This window comes from Varanus komodoensis, unplaced genomic scaffold (genome assembly GCF_004798865.1).
Source record: "Varanus komodoensis strain SLA01 unplaced genomic scaffold, ASM479886v1 scaffold55, whole genome shotgun sequence".
In the NCBI taxonomy this organism is placed as follows: domain Eukaryota; kingdom Metazoa; phylum Chordata; class Lepidosauria; order Squamata; family Varanidae; genus Varanus; species Varanus komodoensis.
In genome coordinates this window covers 2,699,415-2,714,605 of record NW_025336157.1, presented here as the reverse complement: position 1 = coordinate 2,714,605, position 15,191 = coordinate 2,699,415, and the positions used below count along the sequence as shown (strand labels likewise).

Sequence of the window (15,191 nt, the reverse complement as noted above, 5' to 3'; positions counted from 1 at the left end):
GCTGGCTGATGGAATGCTGAGAATTGTAGGACTTTTCTCACTTCAAGGCACAGAAGCGCGCTTTTAATTTTTAAGGTAAAACCATAGGCTAAATGTTTTAATACCATCTTTGTACCCATTTTTGGTTATAACTATATCTGGAATATATATTTTAATATGATTTAGTATTTTATTTATATCGCAGTTTTCCTCACAAAAAACCCAGGGCGACTGACAAGTCATATAGTGCAGCCTACAGACACCGTTAAAATAAGCCTAAAATTGACGACATTATCAAATACATTGTGAACATCAGTAAAGGGGCGACCGGGAATTGTAGGGAGTTGTCTGAACGTGCATAGGATGGGTGCCCTAAAACAAAAAACTGTTGCCAATACTCCAATGGGTATGCAAATAATTATTTTTAGTTGGTGCTTGAATATATGTATATTATATACGTGTGCATAGATATTATATTTAACTATATGTGTGTGTAATATTATATTTAACTACACATGTGTGTGAGTGTGTATTTAGTGTGGGGAGTGTAGAAAATGATACTACCAACATAAATTTGGCTGATGGTCAGGTCAAAAGCTGGACAGAGCAGTTAAATGATGAATAAGGAACCCAAGGCACCTCACAGAACGCTTCTCTCCATTCTGTCCTCACAACAACCCTGTGAGGTAGGTAAGGCTGAGAGTCAACAATGGGCCCAAACTCACTCAGGGAGTTTCATGGCTAAATGGAGACTTGAATGCAGATCGCCTGAGTCCCAGTCCAAAATTCTAACCACTACACCAGACTACACCCCAACATTATATAATTTGTGTGCCCGACAGCCGTGTGAGTGGGTAGAATTGAAGAAAGAGAATGATTCACCATCACTAGAGACCAGAGTTCATATCTTCACTTAATAACCTTGGGCAGTTTATTTACAGTTATAACCTGCCTATCAAGGTGGCACGTACTTCCCTTGTTATTCTCACCACAACCCTGTGAGGTAGGTTAGGCAGCGGCATAGCAACTTGCCCAACATCACCTACTAAAGTTTTTTTTGCTGAGCAGAGAACTGATCTGGATCCTAGTGTGACAATCCAATCACTGCCTACCTTGTGGGAACAAAATGGAGGGAGAAGAGAATAATGTAATAAAAATAGAAGAAGGGTTGTGCTGAATCAGGCCCAAGTGTGGTCTATTAAAAGCACAGCATCAGGGGCTACCTGAAGGAGCTCCTCTTCCTTTACATGCCCTCACGCCCCTTAAGATCTGCGGGAGAGGCTTTGCTCCAGGAGCCCTCTTTAAAGGAGGTAAAAAGAACAACTACCCAGAGCAGGGCCTTCTCTGCGGTGGCACCCAGGTTATGGAATGTGCTCCCTGGAGAGGTGTGCCTGGTGCCGAGTCTATATTCTTTTTGGCGCCAGGTTGAAACCTTTTTATTTAATGGCTATTTTATAAATCAGTTTTATCATTAACAGTCGCTTTTTTGTTTTTTGTTTCTGTGTTGGTTTTTATATAATTTTACTGTTACTGTTTTATTGTTTTAATTCTGTGTTGTAAGGCATCCTGAGATACCGAGGTATGAGGGGATGACATTTAAAAGTTTTAGATAGATAGATAGATAGATAGATAGTTCAGAGCTTTGGTGACACAAGATCTGTGGCATCAGGTAATTCTGCCCTTCAATGAACTGTGGTTCCCTATTCACGTGCATGAAGATGGCCAGTGACCACAAACCGGACAACTCACAGCCCATAAGCCAGACATGCAGTGTAGCAGAGCAACCCGTGACGCAAACTGTGCTCATGAAAAACACTTGCCACGCAAATGAAGGCGCCCAAAATCCAGGGGATTAGAAAACAGGAAATGCCCGCGGTTTTGCCAGACCTGTCTAGCTTGACTTGAAAAGGAGCAGCATAGAAAGCAGCGCTTTCTGGAAACCAGTGGAAAAATGGGACCGCAGCCGCTCAGCAACAGAAGTTGTGGGAATGGTGCCAGTTGCTGGGAGCAGAGGGTGCAGGCCAACAAAACCCAGTTTTGTCAAAGTGGCTGCCTCACCCTTTCATTGCACTGGGGAGGGGAATATCGGTCCCTTTTCTCTCATTGGGGGGCTCCTCCTACAACAGACCCCCTCAGGATTGCTTGGGGGAAGTGTCAGACGGGGGTGTGGTGAACAGCTGCCAACTGAATGGAGGTGATGGGGCTTGTAAAAGGCAGGATCCTTCTTACACAGTTTAGTTATTAGTAGTAAACCTAAAGCTAAAATATGCTGGTAATTTGAGGTCTTGGTTCTCACTTTCACCTTCAGCTGTGCCCTGCACCAGAAAATGGATTTGGACCCTTGGACTGCACCCCTGTTCATAGGTGGTTCTACTGTTAAAGTCATTTCTTAGGTGGGGTGGGGTCCTACCTGTCTCCAGCGTTGCCAACTGGCCAAAAAACTCACACACACCTTCTGGTCTGTTTCTGTGTCTTTTGCAGCCATTTTGAACTAGAAGAGATTCAGCAGAAGATTTTTCCACTCCATTATCGACAGCTAAATGGCTCCAAATCTATACTGCTATTACAGGTGAGTAATAAGGAAATCAGCCCCCCCACTAGTTATAGTGCCCTGTAAGACCACAGAGAGGGACTGAGTGGGTACCTTTCCCACCCTTTCTCTAAATTATTATCTGTGCCCATGAAGTGTTCCCACTGAGATTAAAATTAATTAGTGGCAATTACAAATCAGATTATACACATCCTCCGAGAGGCATGAGGGGCAAATCTCTTACTGAATGGAGCTATTGCCAGAGGGGTGAGCAGGTATTTGGCACAAAAGGATGGAAAGCAACGTTGGGTTTTGCACGTAGCAAACCGTCATAATCCTCTCTTCCGAGGACAGGAATGAAACTCGGCATTGATAGGCTCCACAGCTGTAACCACTGAGCATGACTGAATTGGAAGAGGCATCCAGGAGCCCTGTCCTGTCCGGCCTGTAGCTTGAGTACATGGCAATATCATGGAAGCATAAAAATCAGCTCATATACATACAGTCGCTATTCCAGATTGGCCTCCCAAAGGGTACACTGCCTTGGGATGGTTGGAGTTGTAGTCTAAAATTTTTGGATAGTGCCAGGAGCCTTTGGGGAGCCTTTTCTGGAGCAAACAGCACCTAAAAAGACACCTTTAAAAGGCCATTATATGGTTGGGGAAAGTACAGGAAAGAGTGACTCAGGGAGCAATCCTATGTATGTTTAGGCAGAAAAATATCCTACCAATTCCAGCATGTTCCAGGCATGCCAGCTGGGGCATGCTGGAACTGGTAGGACTTATTCTGAGTAAACATGAAGAAGATGGCATCCTAAAATGATCAAGCAATCAGAGTGACTCGCTTACAAGAAAAGCTTACCTCAGCTGGGATGGGTTAGCTTAGAAAAAAGACAAATAAGGGGAGACATGATATCCAAACGTATACGTGGTGTAAGAAAGTGAATAGGTAAATATTTTTCTCCCTCTCTCCTAATGCTACAACCAGTAGGGTTATCGATGCAGCAAGATGGTGGGCGATTCAGGACAGATCAAAGAAAAGACTTCTTCACACAGTACATAGTTACGAAATTCACGTCCACAAGATGCCACCAATTTGATGGCCACCAATTTGGATGGCTTTAAAAGGGGACATTGGATAAATTCATGGGGAGGGCTACTAGTCAATGGCTATTTGTCCTAATGGTTATATGTATCCTTCCAGCATCTTGTTGCTAAGTACAATAGGTGCTAGGGAACATAGGTAGGAAGGCACCGTCACACTCACACCCTTCATGGAGTTTCCTGTGCGCAGCTAGTTTGCTACTGTGTGTAGCGCTGGACCGGACAGGCCTATGGTTTGGTCCAGTGCAGCTCTTCCTACATTCTTAGGAAAGGAAGGGGGAAATACTTGGAAAATCAACCATGCAGGGACCAGCGTCTATGAAGGTACAGCTTTCTCATATGCACTTTGGCTAATAACATGTCAGGCCTGCCAGTCTGCTCCTTGGGTGTTTTGCCTCAAAGGATCTTATTCTTTATTTGTTTTGACGACTTCATCTATCTCCTTGTTAATGCTGTCCCAGTTGTAATTGAATCCATCAGTCTCCCCCCCCCCCCTTTTGAATCCCAGTGCACCCTTCTGTGGGCATTTTCTTCTCACATCCTAAATTACAACATAACCAAGAAGCAGCACAGCCAGGGAGGCTGTCACTCTCTTTGCATCTATGTATTATCTTGGCACTCAAGTATGAGATTCTTCTGCAAAACTATTTTCGGCAGAAGCATTTGAAAAGTCATTTGATCAAAAAGAAAAAAAACCCCCGACAATTGATTTGATGCATGTGTTTTGAATTCAGTATATTTGAATATAGTTCTGCTTTACTTTTTAAGCATCTTTATGAATGGAGGAAAAAGCATTTTTGGTTTAGATATTGATATAACCTCAGATGAAGATTCATGCCGTCTTGTGTGTAAGAAGCTAAGGCCTGTCTACACAAGGGTCTTTTCTCTTAGGATGCCTTACTCCTAACACAGCAGCCAACCTTTCATGTTCCTGTGATTTGACAAAAGCACTAGGGAATTTGAGGTCTCTGGAGCATTTGTGGTGGAACAGAATATTTGAGAACAACTCTGTGCTGATAAGCCACTGTAGCATTGACTGCATTGAGATAATAGCTTATTAAATGGTCAGAAGCATACTGTTTTGGAATGTCACTCTGAAATATGGGTTGGGGAAACCCTGGCCCTCCAAATGCTTTTGGAGTCCAACTTAGGCAATGGGCAGTGGTAATAGGCATTGTAGTCCAAGAACTGCTGGTAGGCCACAGGTTTCCCACCTATCTTTTAAAACAAAGACTGCATTCACATGGAATGATACACCAGAATTCAGAATAATCCTGCCTTTAAGGACCTGTGCTTTGGTTCCCTCTGTCTGTTACTCCCATGTTGCTCCTCTCCCTTCATGCAACTCCAAAATAAATCAAAGATGTTTTGTTTAGCATGTCCTCATGGTAAACTGATATTCTTGGCTCCTTGCTGCAAACCGACATGAACAAACTTTGGTCTGGTGGTTGTGCAAGTGGGAAACAGCTAAGAGAGTTTGCAGTCCTGGTTTATGGTTCTGTGCTCACACAGCCAAAGTGGAATAATGGGGTGCTGTATATGGCAGCCCCAAAGTCTGTAGCAACAACTTCATGTGGTGGACAAATCACATCTGGGTTCTACCAGTTTGGTTTTCAGAAGGAGTCTCACATGAGCAGGCACCCTGGTTTTACAATAAAAGCCAGAGTTTAAATATTTAAATATTAAAGCCAGAGTCCCCCATCTGCAATTTGATGTGGTGCAGTCCAGAGATAGGATCAGCACTTCACTGGGAGCAATGTGAAACCTAAACTGGTATGTGGGTACCCATACATTTTTTGGGAAGTATATATAACCATTTTTGAGACCTCTTGCTTCATTGGTGGAATTTTTTGAAATCAAGAAAAGCAAACCAACCCGTCGGACTCACTGCTCACTGCAGTGGGCAGCAAAGATCTCACCATAGTTTCTCTGCAGTCGCAGAAGGTTCTTTCCATTAAACTACAAAGATTGCATTCCGCGTTGTAGTAATAGGAAATGGGCAAGCCTTTGCTCCATAATTAAATTGAAGAGCTCTAATCTTATAACTCTTTGCCCAAGGGCTCACTTGTTTCCATGTCCATTCAAATGTACATCATCCATTATAAGGTCAAAAGCTGAATCAGATTTAATATCGGAAGCTCTTAACCCGTTGAATGTAGATCGAGGCTGGTAGGGGTATGTTGCATTAACGTGATGGCTTGATTTTTTTTTTCCAACCACCACCTCACTATAAGTTGGCTATTTCTTTCCCGTCAGCCTTTGTATGCTTCCAACTTCTTTCTTAGCTCCTGGACCTCTGCTTTTAGTGTCAACTTGATCCACATTTGGAGTGTCATTTTGCAAGACAAGTGACATTTGGAGTGTAATTTGCATGACGAGTGACACCTACTTAAATTCCTTGTTTGACATAACTGGTAAAAGGTGCAGGAGCCCTATTCTCTTTTCTATCTGGCAACCTAGATCAAGCTGCTGTTAAAAGTACAGGAGCAGGGCAGGAGATTTGTCTGATCATTTGGCAACCACAAATAGAAAGCACCGCGCTGTTCTGGCTACACTAGACAAACAGGAAGTGCCTTCCAGAAATCATAATAAGGATTATGTTAAAATTGGGAGTTACTCCCAGAGCCGGTTGGCATTCATTTCCCTGCCTAATTCTAGCCAAGGGGATGGCAATAAAATCCGGGCAAGTTGCTAGGAGCGCCATCCTATGCATTGTTTAGAGAAAAAGGAGGTCCTACAATTCCCGACATTCCCCAGCGAGCGTGGCTGGCTGGGGAATGCTGGGAGTTGCGGGACTTTTCTTTTGGGGGTTGTCTAAACATGCATAGGATCGCGCCCTAATGCCAGCGCAGCCGACTTCCTTCCGGAGGGCAGCAGCAAAAGCAGGCGGCGGAAGGGGAGGCTCTGCCCGTCTCGGGGCAGGCGCGTCCTGGGAAGCCGCCGGGGCGCCCCGCCGGAGGAGCGCGTCCCGCCCCGTGTCCTGCCCTTGCTGGGGCGGCGTTGGCACACGGAGGGTTAATCGCCGACCTCCCGACGTGGCGTCATTAGCATAAATTTGCCAGCTTCATAAGCCAACCTACGTGCCTTGCTAGCAGATGCGCTGGGGAAAGGCTGCTTGGCTTGGCGCGCTCCAGTAATAAGTATAATAATATCGTTGCTAATGTTGTTGTTATTAACGTTCAGCTTTCCCCAGCTTGCTTCCCTCCAGATGTGTTGAATGACAACGCTCCTATGAGGATTGTGGGCATTTTGATCTAACATATCTGGGGACTGGGGAAGGTGGCCATGCAGATTTAGGACGGTGGTTGTTGTAGTCCATATCTGGTTGAGGGTTATAGGTGTTGTAGCCTAACACATCTGGCTGAGGGTTGTGGTCCAGACTGTGCCAGGTTGGGACGGGCTGATATTTCAAAACAGAGCCAGGTGTTGCACAGGGTCACACAAAGAAAGATGTTGTAGGTCATGTACTGTGCTTATCATTTCACACTGATCTGGAGAGGTGGAATTGCAACCCTAGGAAATCCATTTGTAGTTCCTTAGTTGCACTAGGCCAGAGTTCCTTCCTGACTGTCCTACCAAGGATCAGAAAGAGCAAGAGAGGGGACATGGGGTTTTAACTGTTGTGAAACAACAACATCAGATTAGCTGGCATTGGGAGCAAAGCAACGAGTCGGAAAGGCCCCCGGAGTGTTGATGTTGCGCGGTACTTCCATGGCAGAGGGGTCTGGAGAAGTTCAGTCTCTCATCCTTACTAAGCTGCTGTGATGTTACAGAATCTCAGTGAACATTCCAACTACTTAGGGAAAGTTCACAGTCAAATTTCTGTGAGGAGGGATAGCTGCATTTTTCTAAAATTCCCATAACATGTATTTTGCTGCTTTGCTTTCTTTTGCAAGGCACCCAAGATGGCTTACAAGGTTCCCTTTCCATTTAATTCTCAGAACAACAACCTTGTGAGGTAGGTTAGGTGGCAAGTCATCGAGTGGCCCAAAGTCACCCACTGAGCATCATAGCTCCAACACTCATAAGCACAACATCACACTGGTGCACCAAACTGATATACGTCACTTTGGCTGGGATTAAATCTTTCACTTGCTTTTTTTACATACTGTGATTTTTTGCTTTCTTGTTGAATTGAAGTCCTTTCCTGTCAAAATTGTTAGAACCGAGGGTTCTGTGCACTAAAAGAAACTGACCAACTAAGCAAGTTGCCATTTTCTTCATTGGTTCTGCTGTTGTGCTTTTAGCTGCAGCCTGAATTGCAACAGAATGGTCTTCATTCTCATGATACTGGGGGAAAACAATCCCTTTTTAAATTCCATATGTTGATCTTTTAGAGGCAAGGAGCAGGGCTCATTACAAACATGGGCAACTCTATATTACATTATAATTTCTGTTAATGTCTTTGCCTCAGACAGCATTTGATAGCACAGGGCCAGGAAAAATTCCACACTGGAAACTCTACTGCGACAAAGGCATCAGAGCTGGGACATCCCTGGTAAGGAGGGAAGATGTAACTTTGTCCATTTTGTGTTCCAGGTGTCCTTAGATGGGCTGGGCAAGCAAAGGATGGATCCCGAGATCAGCCTCTTTTTCCAGTCCCCGGTTCCTGAGGGTATCCCAGAAACTCAAGTCTCTGTTCAGCTCTCCCCAGAGTATGACCGGCAGCAGCTGCCCAGCGACAATTTTGAGATAGAGACCACATGGGCAGCACGGCGTGAGCAGAATCCGTGGCTCTTTGATGCGCCCAAATTCCGACTACACTCCATCATGCTGGAGGGGACCATTTTGAGTTTTCAGCTTGGGCTCACCTGCTACAAGGACTTTGTAGGCACCAACCTAGCTGAAAGAGCCGGGCATCTCCAGGAGCAGGGATTCAAGGACTTTGGGAACAGCCAGGCCTATCTTGCTGAGCCCCTGGGGGTGGGCGCCATGGTGCATACCACAGATGATCAGTTTGTCTTCTTGCGACGGAGTCTGTGCGTAGGGGAGGCACCAGGAAAGATTGACGTACCTGGAGGGCATCCTGAACCACTGGTTAGTAACATTCTGTGTAGTCTGGGGAGGTGGAGTGAGGAGAAAAGAAGAGACAGGGCTGAGACTTCCAGCTGTGTGCCTGTGAGCTGTAGGCACCTCTGTTGGCACACTCCAGGTTCCCTTTCCCTCCTGATTTTTCTTTTATTCCTTAAGACATACTTTTAAAATAAAAAGAAACTAATTGGGAGACCAGCATGCTGCAAAGTGAGGTGCTGCCGCCAATGCCATCTCTGTTTAGATTTTATAAAAGTGTTTTTAAGTTGGGGCAAGCAGTCCCCACTTCTCCTTGTGCTTAGTTTCTTGGGTAAGTTTTTTTTTTTTTAAATCTCACCAATTTGTTTTCTGGGAAATTAAATTTGGGACTGTCCAGGACCACTCCAGCAACCCTATGCAAACCATGCTTCCCATGGCTGCCATTTCAAGATAGTGCCGATGATGTTTTCAGAATTCCAGATGTGCCCCAGCTCAGAAACATTGGCCTGTCGGGATGGGATATTCCTGAATGGCCCCCCTAGATTTTCCTCCCAAGGCTCCAAAATGCCCCTGACTTCCTCATTAACCAATGTGAAGCACAGCTCCCTTGAAGCTACACAAGTTGTTCTTCCAAGTGCATCCTTTCTCCTCCTCTGCTTCACAGGTTGTGACAAGAAATTCCTCAAAAGAACCCCTCAGACATGAGGACTTTCCCAGAAAATCTGTGGTCCAGGAATTGTTCTCCTCCGTGCTGCGGGAGATTGAGGATGAGGTGAGGCGCTAAAAGAAACTCCAGGGCCAGCTGTGTGGGCTGCTTTCGGTGCCACAGCGGCTGAACCAGCTTGTTGATCCTTCCTAGGTAAACCTTCCCTTATCCAGTCTGAGCAGGCCGCTGTTGCTTGGGATTGCCCGGAACCAGACCAGTGCTGGCCGATGCAGTGCTGAATTCTACGTCAGGTAGTACACTAAACCCAGTGGGGTTGGGGAAGTAGAGTTCAGCCTCCCCAAGGTCCAGGTACTGGGTTGCAGTTACTTACGAAGTTATGAGGCGGTCTTTGAGTCCGATTTTTGACCAGTGTGGGCCTCCAGGTTTTGGAGGCCTGTTAGGCAAAGGATCCTCATGGTTCCCCTCCTTCAGTACCAGGTACTCTCCAGGGTACCCAGCAGTGAAAGATCTTTTTTGCTACATCAGATCTCGTAACTGGAGATCTCAGAAACCAAGCTCAGGATGTTGTGCAAGTGAATAGTGTGGTTTTTGCCACTTTCTCCATCCCCTTCTTAGTGTCCTGGGTGCAAGGGAGCAGTTTTGGTTCAACGTGCAAGTCAGCCCAGCCATGGGTTCTCTTGGATGAGCTCTTCTCTCTGCAGAAATGCCACCGCTGCTAATAAGGGCATAATCATAACGCTGACCTACTTCAAGGATGGCTATATCTATCTTATTATATTCTGCCTTTTTCCCATCAAGCAATTTGTAAAGGATTATTAAGAGAATAAATCACTTTCAGTACATAAGGGAAAAAGCTGCATGTATAGTAACCGATTTTTGGAGAATGTTCTACCCCTTTTGTTCTTCTTACATTTTTACTTTACTTCTTTTAATTGATTTTTAAGAAGTTCTGGCTAACAGAACAGGCACCATCACTGTGAACAGCTTACAAATGGATAAAAAACTGAAAAGGTCCCAACCTTCATGCTTACAATCTAAAAGACACAACACAAAAGAGAAAGGAGGTGGGGAAGGAGGTGGGGAAAAAAGCACTAGTCCTTAATACGACCAGGTATACAAGCTGGGATGGAAACATTTCAGGGTAGCCTGAAGGAATGACTGCTGCTAGATGCAAGTTGCAGGTGAGCCAAAGGCCGCTGTTGTCTCAAGTAAAGTCGATGCCATGGCTCTCCCCCCCCTTTTCTCCCAGTGTCCTTTCACTGTATGGTAATCTACTGTACCTCTATCATTACTGGTTCTGTTGTTGCTCTTAACTGCCTTGAGGACTGAATGGTGGGAGACAAATTTAACAACGACACACTAAAATAGGATTTTAAAAGAAAATATTGGATATTACTGTTTTCTCTATCATGCCCCTCTGCTCACAGGCTTTCGAAACTAGAAGCAAATGCCTCTGTATCCTGAATAGAGCCTTGGTCAGTGGATCATTCTGGAAGGGCCAATAAACATTTCTCAGTCATTGCTTTGGGGGGTGCAGAATCCGCCAGGTGTTGATGGGCTGCAAAGGACACTGGGAGCTGGTGAGGCATCTTCTAGGAGCCCTCTCTGATGTAGCTCATCCAAGCATTGCCAGCTTTCCTATAGCCTGTCAGGCCACTTTCTCCATAGCCTGCCCAGCCTTGCCTTGTGTCCTGCTCGTTCGGATGCTCGCTTGTCCTTCTGGGGTACCACTCCCGCTTTGTGCTTCTTCTAGCACAGGTGCATCGAGAAAGCTCCCCGCATTCTGTTTGCAGTGCTGCTGGCTTCGTGTCAGCCTGATTCCCCCTTTGCTGCTCCTCCAGAAGATCTGTAAGGCCAGGCAGCCCAAATGCAGCATCCCTGTGCGGCACCAAGTGCGTCCGACTCTGGGATCTCTTCCCCTGCCCAGGGTCTTGCTGCCAACTCCCAGTTTTCCTTCTTGCTTCTGATGGATCCCTTCTTAATTCCACCTTTCAGGTGCAGTCTGACATCTGAGCAAATAAGGATCTATTATGTTGTTGGAGGCGCTGAAGCCCATGAATCCACAGGCATCCTCTTTGTCAGCAGAAAGGTGCGTGCGGGGGCTCTTTGCTGAAGGGGCAGAAGCAGGTCTGGCAGCTCCACGATGGTACCAGCCAGGGGGGCTCAGCATCAGCAACTGCAGACCTCCCTAGCCAAGAAGGGCTGCCGCCGCCAGCTGTTTTAATTCCCCCACAAGGCCTTTGGCACAACACAGCTTTATTCTGGGGCCCAGGTGGCTGTAGCCAGTCTTATGCCTTGGCAGGGAGCCCTCCTTAGATCTCAGACCCAGGCCCAGTTCTTTGAAGCAGCTCTGGTTCATCCAAGAAGCCTAGAACAGGGTTAGCGCCAGCTCGCAAGCGTCCGGGCCGAAGTCCATGCTTCATAGCAGGCCCATTAGGCTCTGCTGTACTCTGCTAGGCATGGAGAATTTATGGGTAAAAAGAACTTAAGAGCAAGAGCAAGAGCCAGGCACCTGGCTCAAGCCGCAGTCTTGCACACACTTACAAGCCCACCCGTTTCAGCAGGGCTGAGCTTTAAATAAGCCTGTTTGTCTTTTGCTATAGCAGTCAGCCAGGAAAGAGAGGCACTGGCCTTCTTTCCGTTGGGCTTAGGCAGTCCCAGTGCCACGTCACGAGGGGGCAACCTGGCTGCCAGGTTGCAGCAGGTGGCCACTCGCAGCCCCTTGACTGTGCAAAGCCCATGATTCCACCTGGCTTGGCGCTCTAACTGAGCAACTTCCTCTGTAGGAAGATCTTTCTCCTGACTCCTTACCTCTCTGAATATGTGGCTTTCTCTCTGCGCAGGATGTGCTCACAATGAAGCAGAACGACGAGCTGTGGCATGAACTGTCCCCTTCCGCCAAAGGGGCCATAACGCTCTACGAAGTGGTGATGGGCGAACATGAGTGATACTCCTGCTGGTGAGAAATGTCAGAGGAAATTTACTCTGATTCTCAGGGACGGTGGAGGGCACCTTACAAAGCATAAATGGCCGGAAGATCACTAGTTGTGCTTTGGGAGAGCAGGAATTCTTGGGCCAGTGGTACGGAACTTGTTTTTTTTCCATTTATGCGCCTCTTTTGAAAATGAACTGGTCGATTCCCACCTAAAATCTTAGCTTTCCTGCTATGTTAATCTCTCAATAAAGTTGTGTGTGCACTTTTTAAAAATCTCACTCGGTGGTACATTTTTGAAAAAATGCAAATGCGGCCTTACAATTTTGAGGGACCAGCATTAACCAAAGACCCCAGTTGTGCTTTAAGAAGGTTCCAGATAGACAAACAAGCAAACAAAAACCCAGTGGCAAAGAAAGAAGGATCATGATCCAGAAGGGGACAGGGAGGCAGGTTGTGTCGCAAAGGTTGCTGGAGTATGTGCTGGAACCGGCTGGTGGACGAAGGGAAAGAAGGGGTAGAACAACCTATAGTAAGCCCAGTTGTTTGCCAGGCAATATTGTGGGTTGTTCAGAGAACAACCCCTCCACCACAGCTTAGTCACAGAGTGACTGCATGACGTGTGAATGCGCCCAACATGTAACAGCCTGATCATTGATTTCAGCCTCATCACCTTCCTGATTTTGTAGGATAATTCTTTTAGGATAATGGTTTCTAGACATTTCTTGGAGTGTGGAAAGTTCTTGCCAACCTATGGCTGATGCACGGATGTTCCTATTCTCATTAGGTCTTCCATAATTTTTAGTCCAAAGGCCACGATGGAGGGTCGCCGGGGCTAAGCAAGAGTTCCCCATCCCTTTGCCCTCATGTTGTTTAGCCTTTGACCTGCCCTGTGACCTCTGACAAATTAAAAAATGAATTTGGCCCTGTGGCTAGCTGAGGATTATGGGAGTTGTAATCCAACACCTCTAGGCGGTGTCAGGTTGGGGATGGTTTGACCCAGGACCTGATAGGAACAGCATAGGAAATGAAAGGCCCTCCCAAGGATAACGTATTCCAAAATGTGGAGCCCAAACTGAGAAGCCCCCGTTTCCAGTAACTACTTTCCTACCCTCTAAAAATGAGGGCATTTGAAGATGATGATGATGATGGCAGCAATAACTGGACAGGTTTGTATGTAGTCCTTCAAGTTCCCTTCTCCTAGTACATGTGTGTGTTCTTGCATAACTTCTGCGTATGTGTGGCATTGAGGAATGCAGAAGCTTGCCGTGTAAAAAGTCACTGACCTTCTCAAATGATTAGGGCTAAAACCTTGTTTGTCTTGGTGAAATTAAAGTGCAGGAAGCCGACTTTTGCTCCCAGTGCTGCACTTCAGTGTCATCCCCGCATGGTCACGTGACCTTTAGAGACACCTTCGCTCTCAGACAGGTCTCGTGTTCCTTTCGCACCTGCAGGCGGCAAGTGTGCAAAAAACAGCGCCAACGACGAGGGGGGACGGGGTGCCGTCAAGGTTGCCTGCTTCACCCGAGAACGATCAGACTGCTCTGGCCAAACTCCCAGTTTGCACCCCCTAGTAGGCAGGTCCAGGCACGGGACCTGTGCAAGCCTAGGAGGCTGAGAAACTGGGGTAGGCCTGGGTGGCGTGAGAGCAGCTGCATTTCAGGGATTTAGCTGATCTCCTCTAGAGCCTTGATAATCGGGATTATTTGCAGCTTGGAGGCAATTAATGACCCAGGATCCTGGTCCCCAAATCCAGATGACTGTTTGCCCAAGGCCTGAGCAGATTAGTGTCTGAGCTGTGACCCGAGATGCTCAGCTGCTGCACTTACTTAACCGATTCTGTGCGTTAGGGGATATCCCCCCCACCTCGGCTGCTCCTCGGTGTTCAACGATGGCTTGATCTGTAGGCTCCGGGCAGGTGACTGTCCTCGCTGATGCCTCCAGCAAAAGCTGCTATCGAAAGAACACAGGCGAGGGCAATGGAGGAGCTGGCAGTCCTAAAACCAGCATGTCGTTGTCCCAAATAAGGTGGAGATTAAGGATGACGTTGCCCGTTCTCTTTGTTCTTACAACAAGAAAGTTATCAATTCGTAGTTTAGATCAGGGCATCAATGCAGCCTGCACTTTTCACGGCCAGCTACCTGCCTCAAGGAACCTACAGTCTAAAATCCAGTAATGGCAGGAAATAATTCAGTGGGTGGAAATAATATGGGAAAGTTATTTTGCACAGGGGGTTTTTTGTAGGGGAGGGAATTATCACAGTATTATATATAATGCATTAGTTATTGGTATATATGATATACGTTATAATATTATAAGCAACATAATTAGAACGTTATACTATAGGATAGTGTATCACATATGTGAAATGCAGATATAAATGTTGAGAAATAACAAGTGATTATACCTATTAAGAAACTCTACCCTTGGCTTAAATTCCTGCAGCTTCTGTATCCTGCATTCCAGGACAGACCACCTCCTGCTTCCCGGGAGTATTTTATACTCCTTTCTTTCTGCTCTCTTAGGCTCAGCCCCTCTTGCCCTTGAAATGACTTTCCAAAGACGGGGAGGCAAAGCATTGCACAGACAAACTGCGCTGTGCAAGAAGTAGGCACATAAGAACGTGGACAGCATCACCTTGTGGCCACCCGAGAATAATGTTGTCGGGAAAGATGATTTGAGTCACCGTATGATTGATTCTCCCGCAATGTGCAGATCAGGTCTTGCCTGCTAAATTTGCCCAGCCAGCAAGCACACGTCCACACACCTGCAGTCCGAACCTGCGAGGTTTGATACACAGCAGGATGCACTCCCAAAGTGCACCAACTTTGCTTTCTCAGAGGGATGTTGTGAGAGGGATGTCAACAGAGGCAGGTAATATTTCGGTCCTTCCATAGTTCCTCCTCTTTTCCATTCCACAGGGCTGCCTATGCTGGGCGCGGCATTCATGTTCATGCTCAAAGCAGGAAT

General features: G+C 46.4%; 1 protein-coding gene across 3 annotated transcripts; it reads left to right on the top strand.

The window, feature by feature from the left end:
* Positions 1–4: 4 nt before the first annotated feature.
* On the top strand, positions 5–15,161 carry NUDT22 (nudix hydrolase 22). Of its 3 annotated transcripts, none has more exons than XM_044448533.1 (8): positions 5–75; positions 2,461–2,548; positions 8,152–8,649; positions 9,287–9,394; positions 9,482–9,579; positions 11,285–11,378; positions 12,133–12,248; positions 15,143–15,161. In XM_044448533.1, exons 3-7 carry the CDS (start codon positions 8,182–8,184, stop codon positions 12,235–12,237), a joined length of 873 nt encoding a protein of 290 aa, XP_044304468.1. In that variant the 5' UTR covers positions 5–75; positions 2,461–2,548; positions 8,152–8,181; the 3' UTR covers positions 12,238–12,248; positions 15,143–15,161. The 3 variants fall into 3 exon arrangements, with proteins under 3 accessions (XP_044304468.1, XP_044304467.1, XP_044304469.1); XM_044448534.1 differs by lacking the exon at positions 15,143–15,161 and adding an exon at positions 2,288–2,343 and having other exon boundaries at positions 20–75; positions 12,133–12,502; XM_044448532.1 differs by lacking the exon at positions 15,143–15,161 and having other exon boundaries at positions 12,133–12,502.
* Positions 15,162–15,191: the final 30 nt, after the last annotated feature.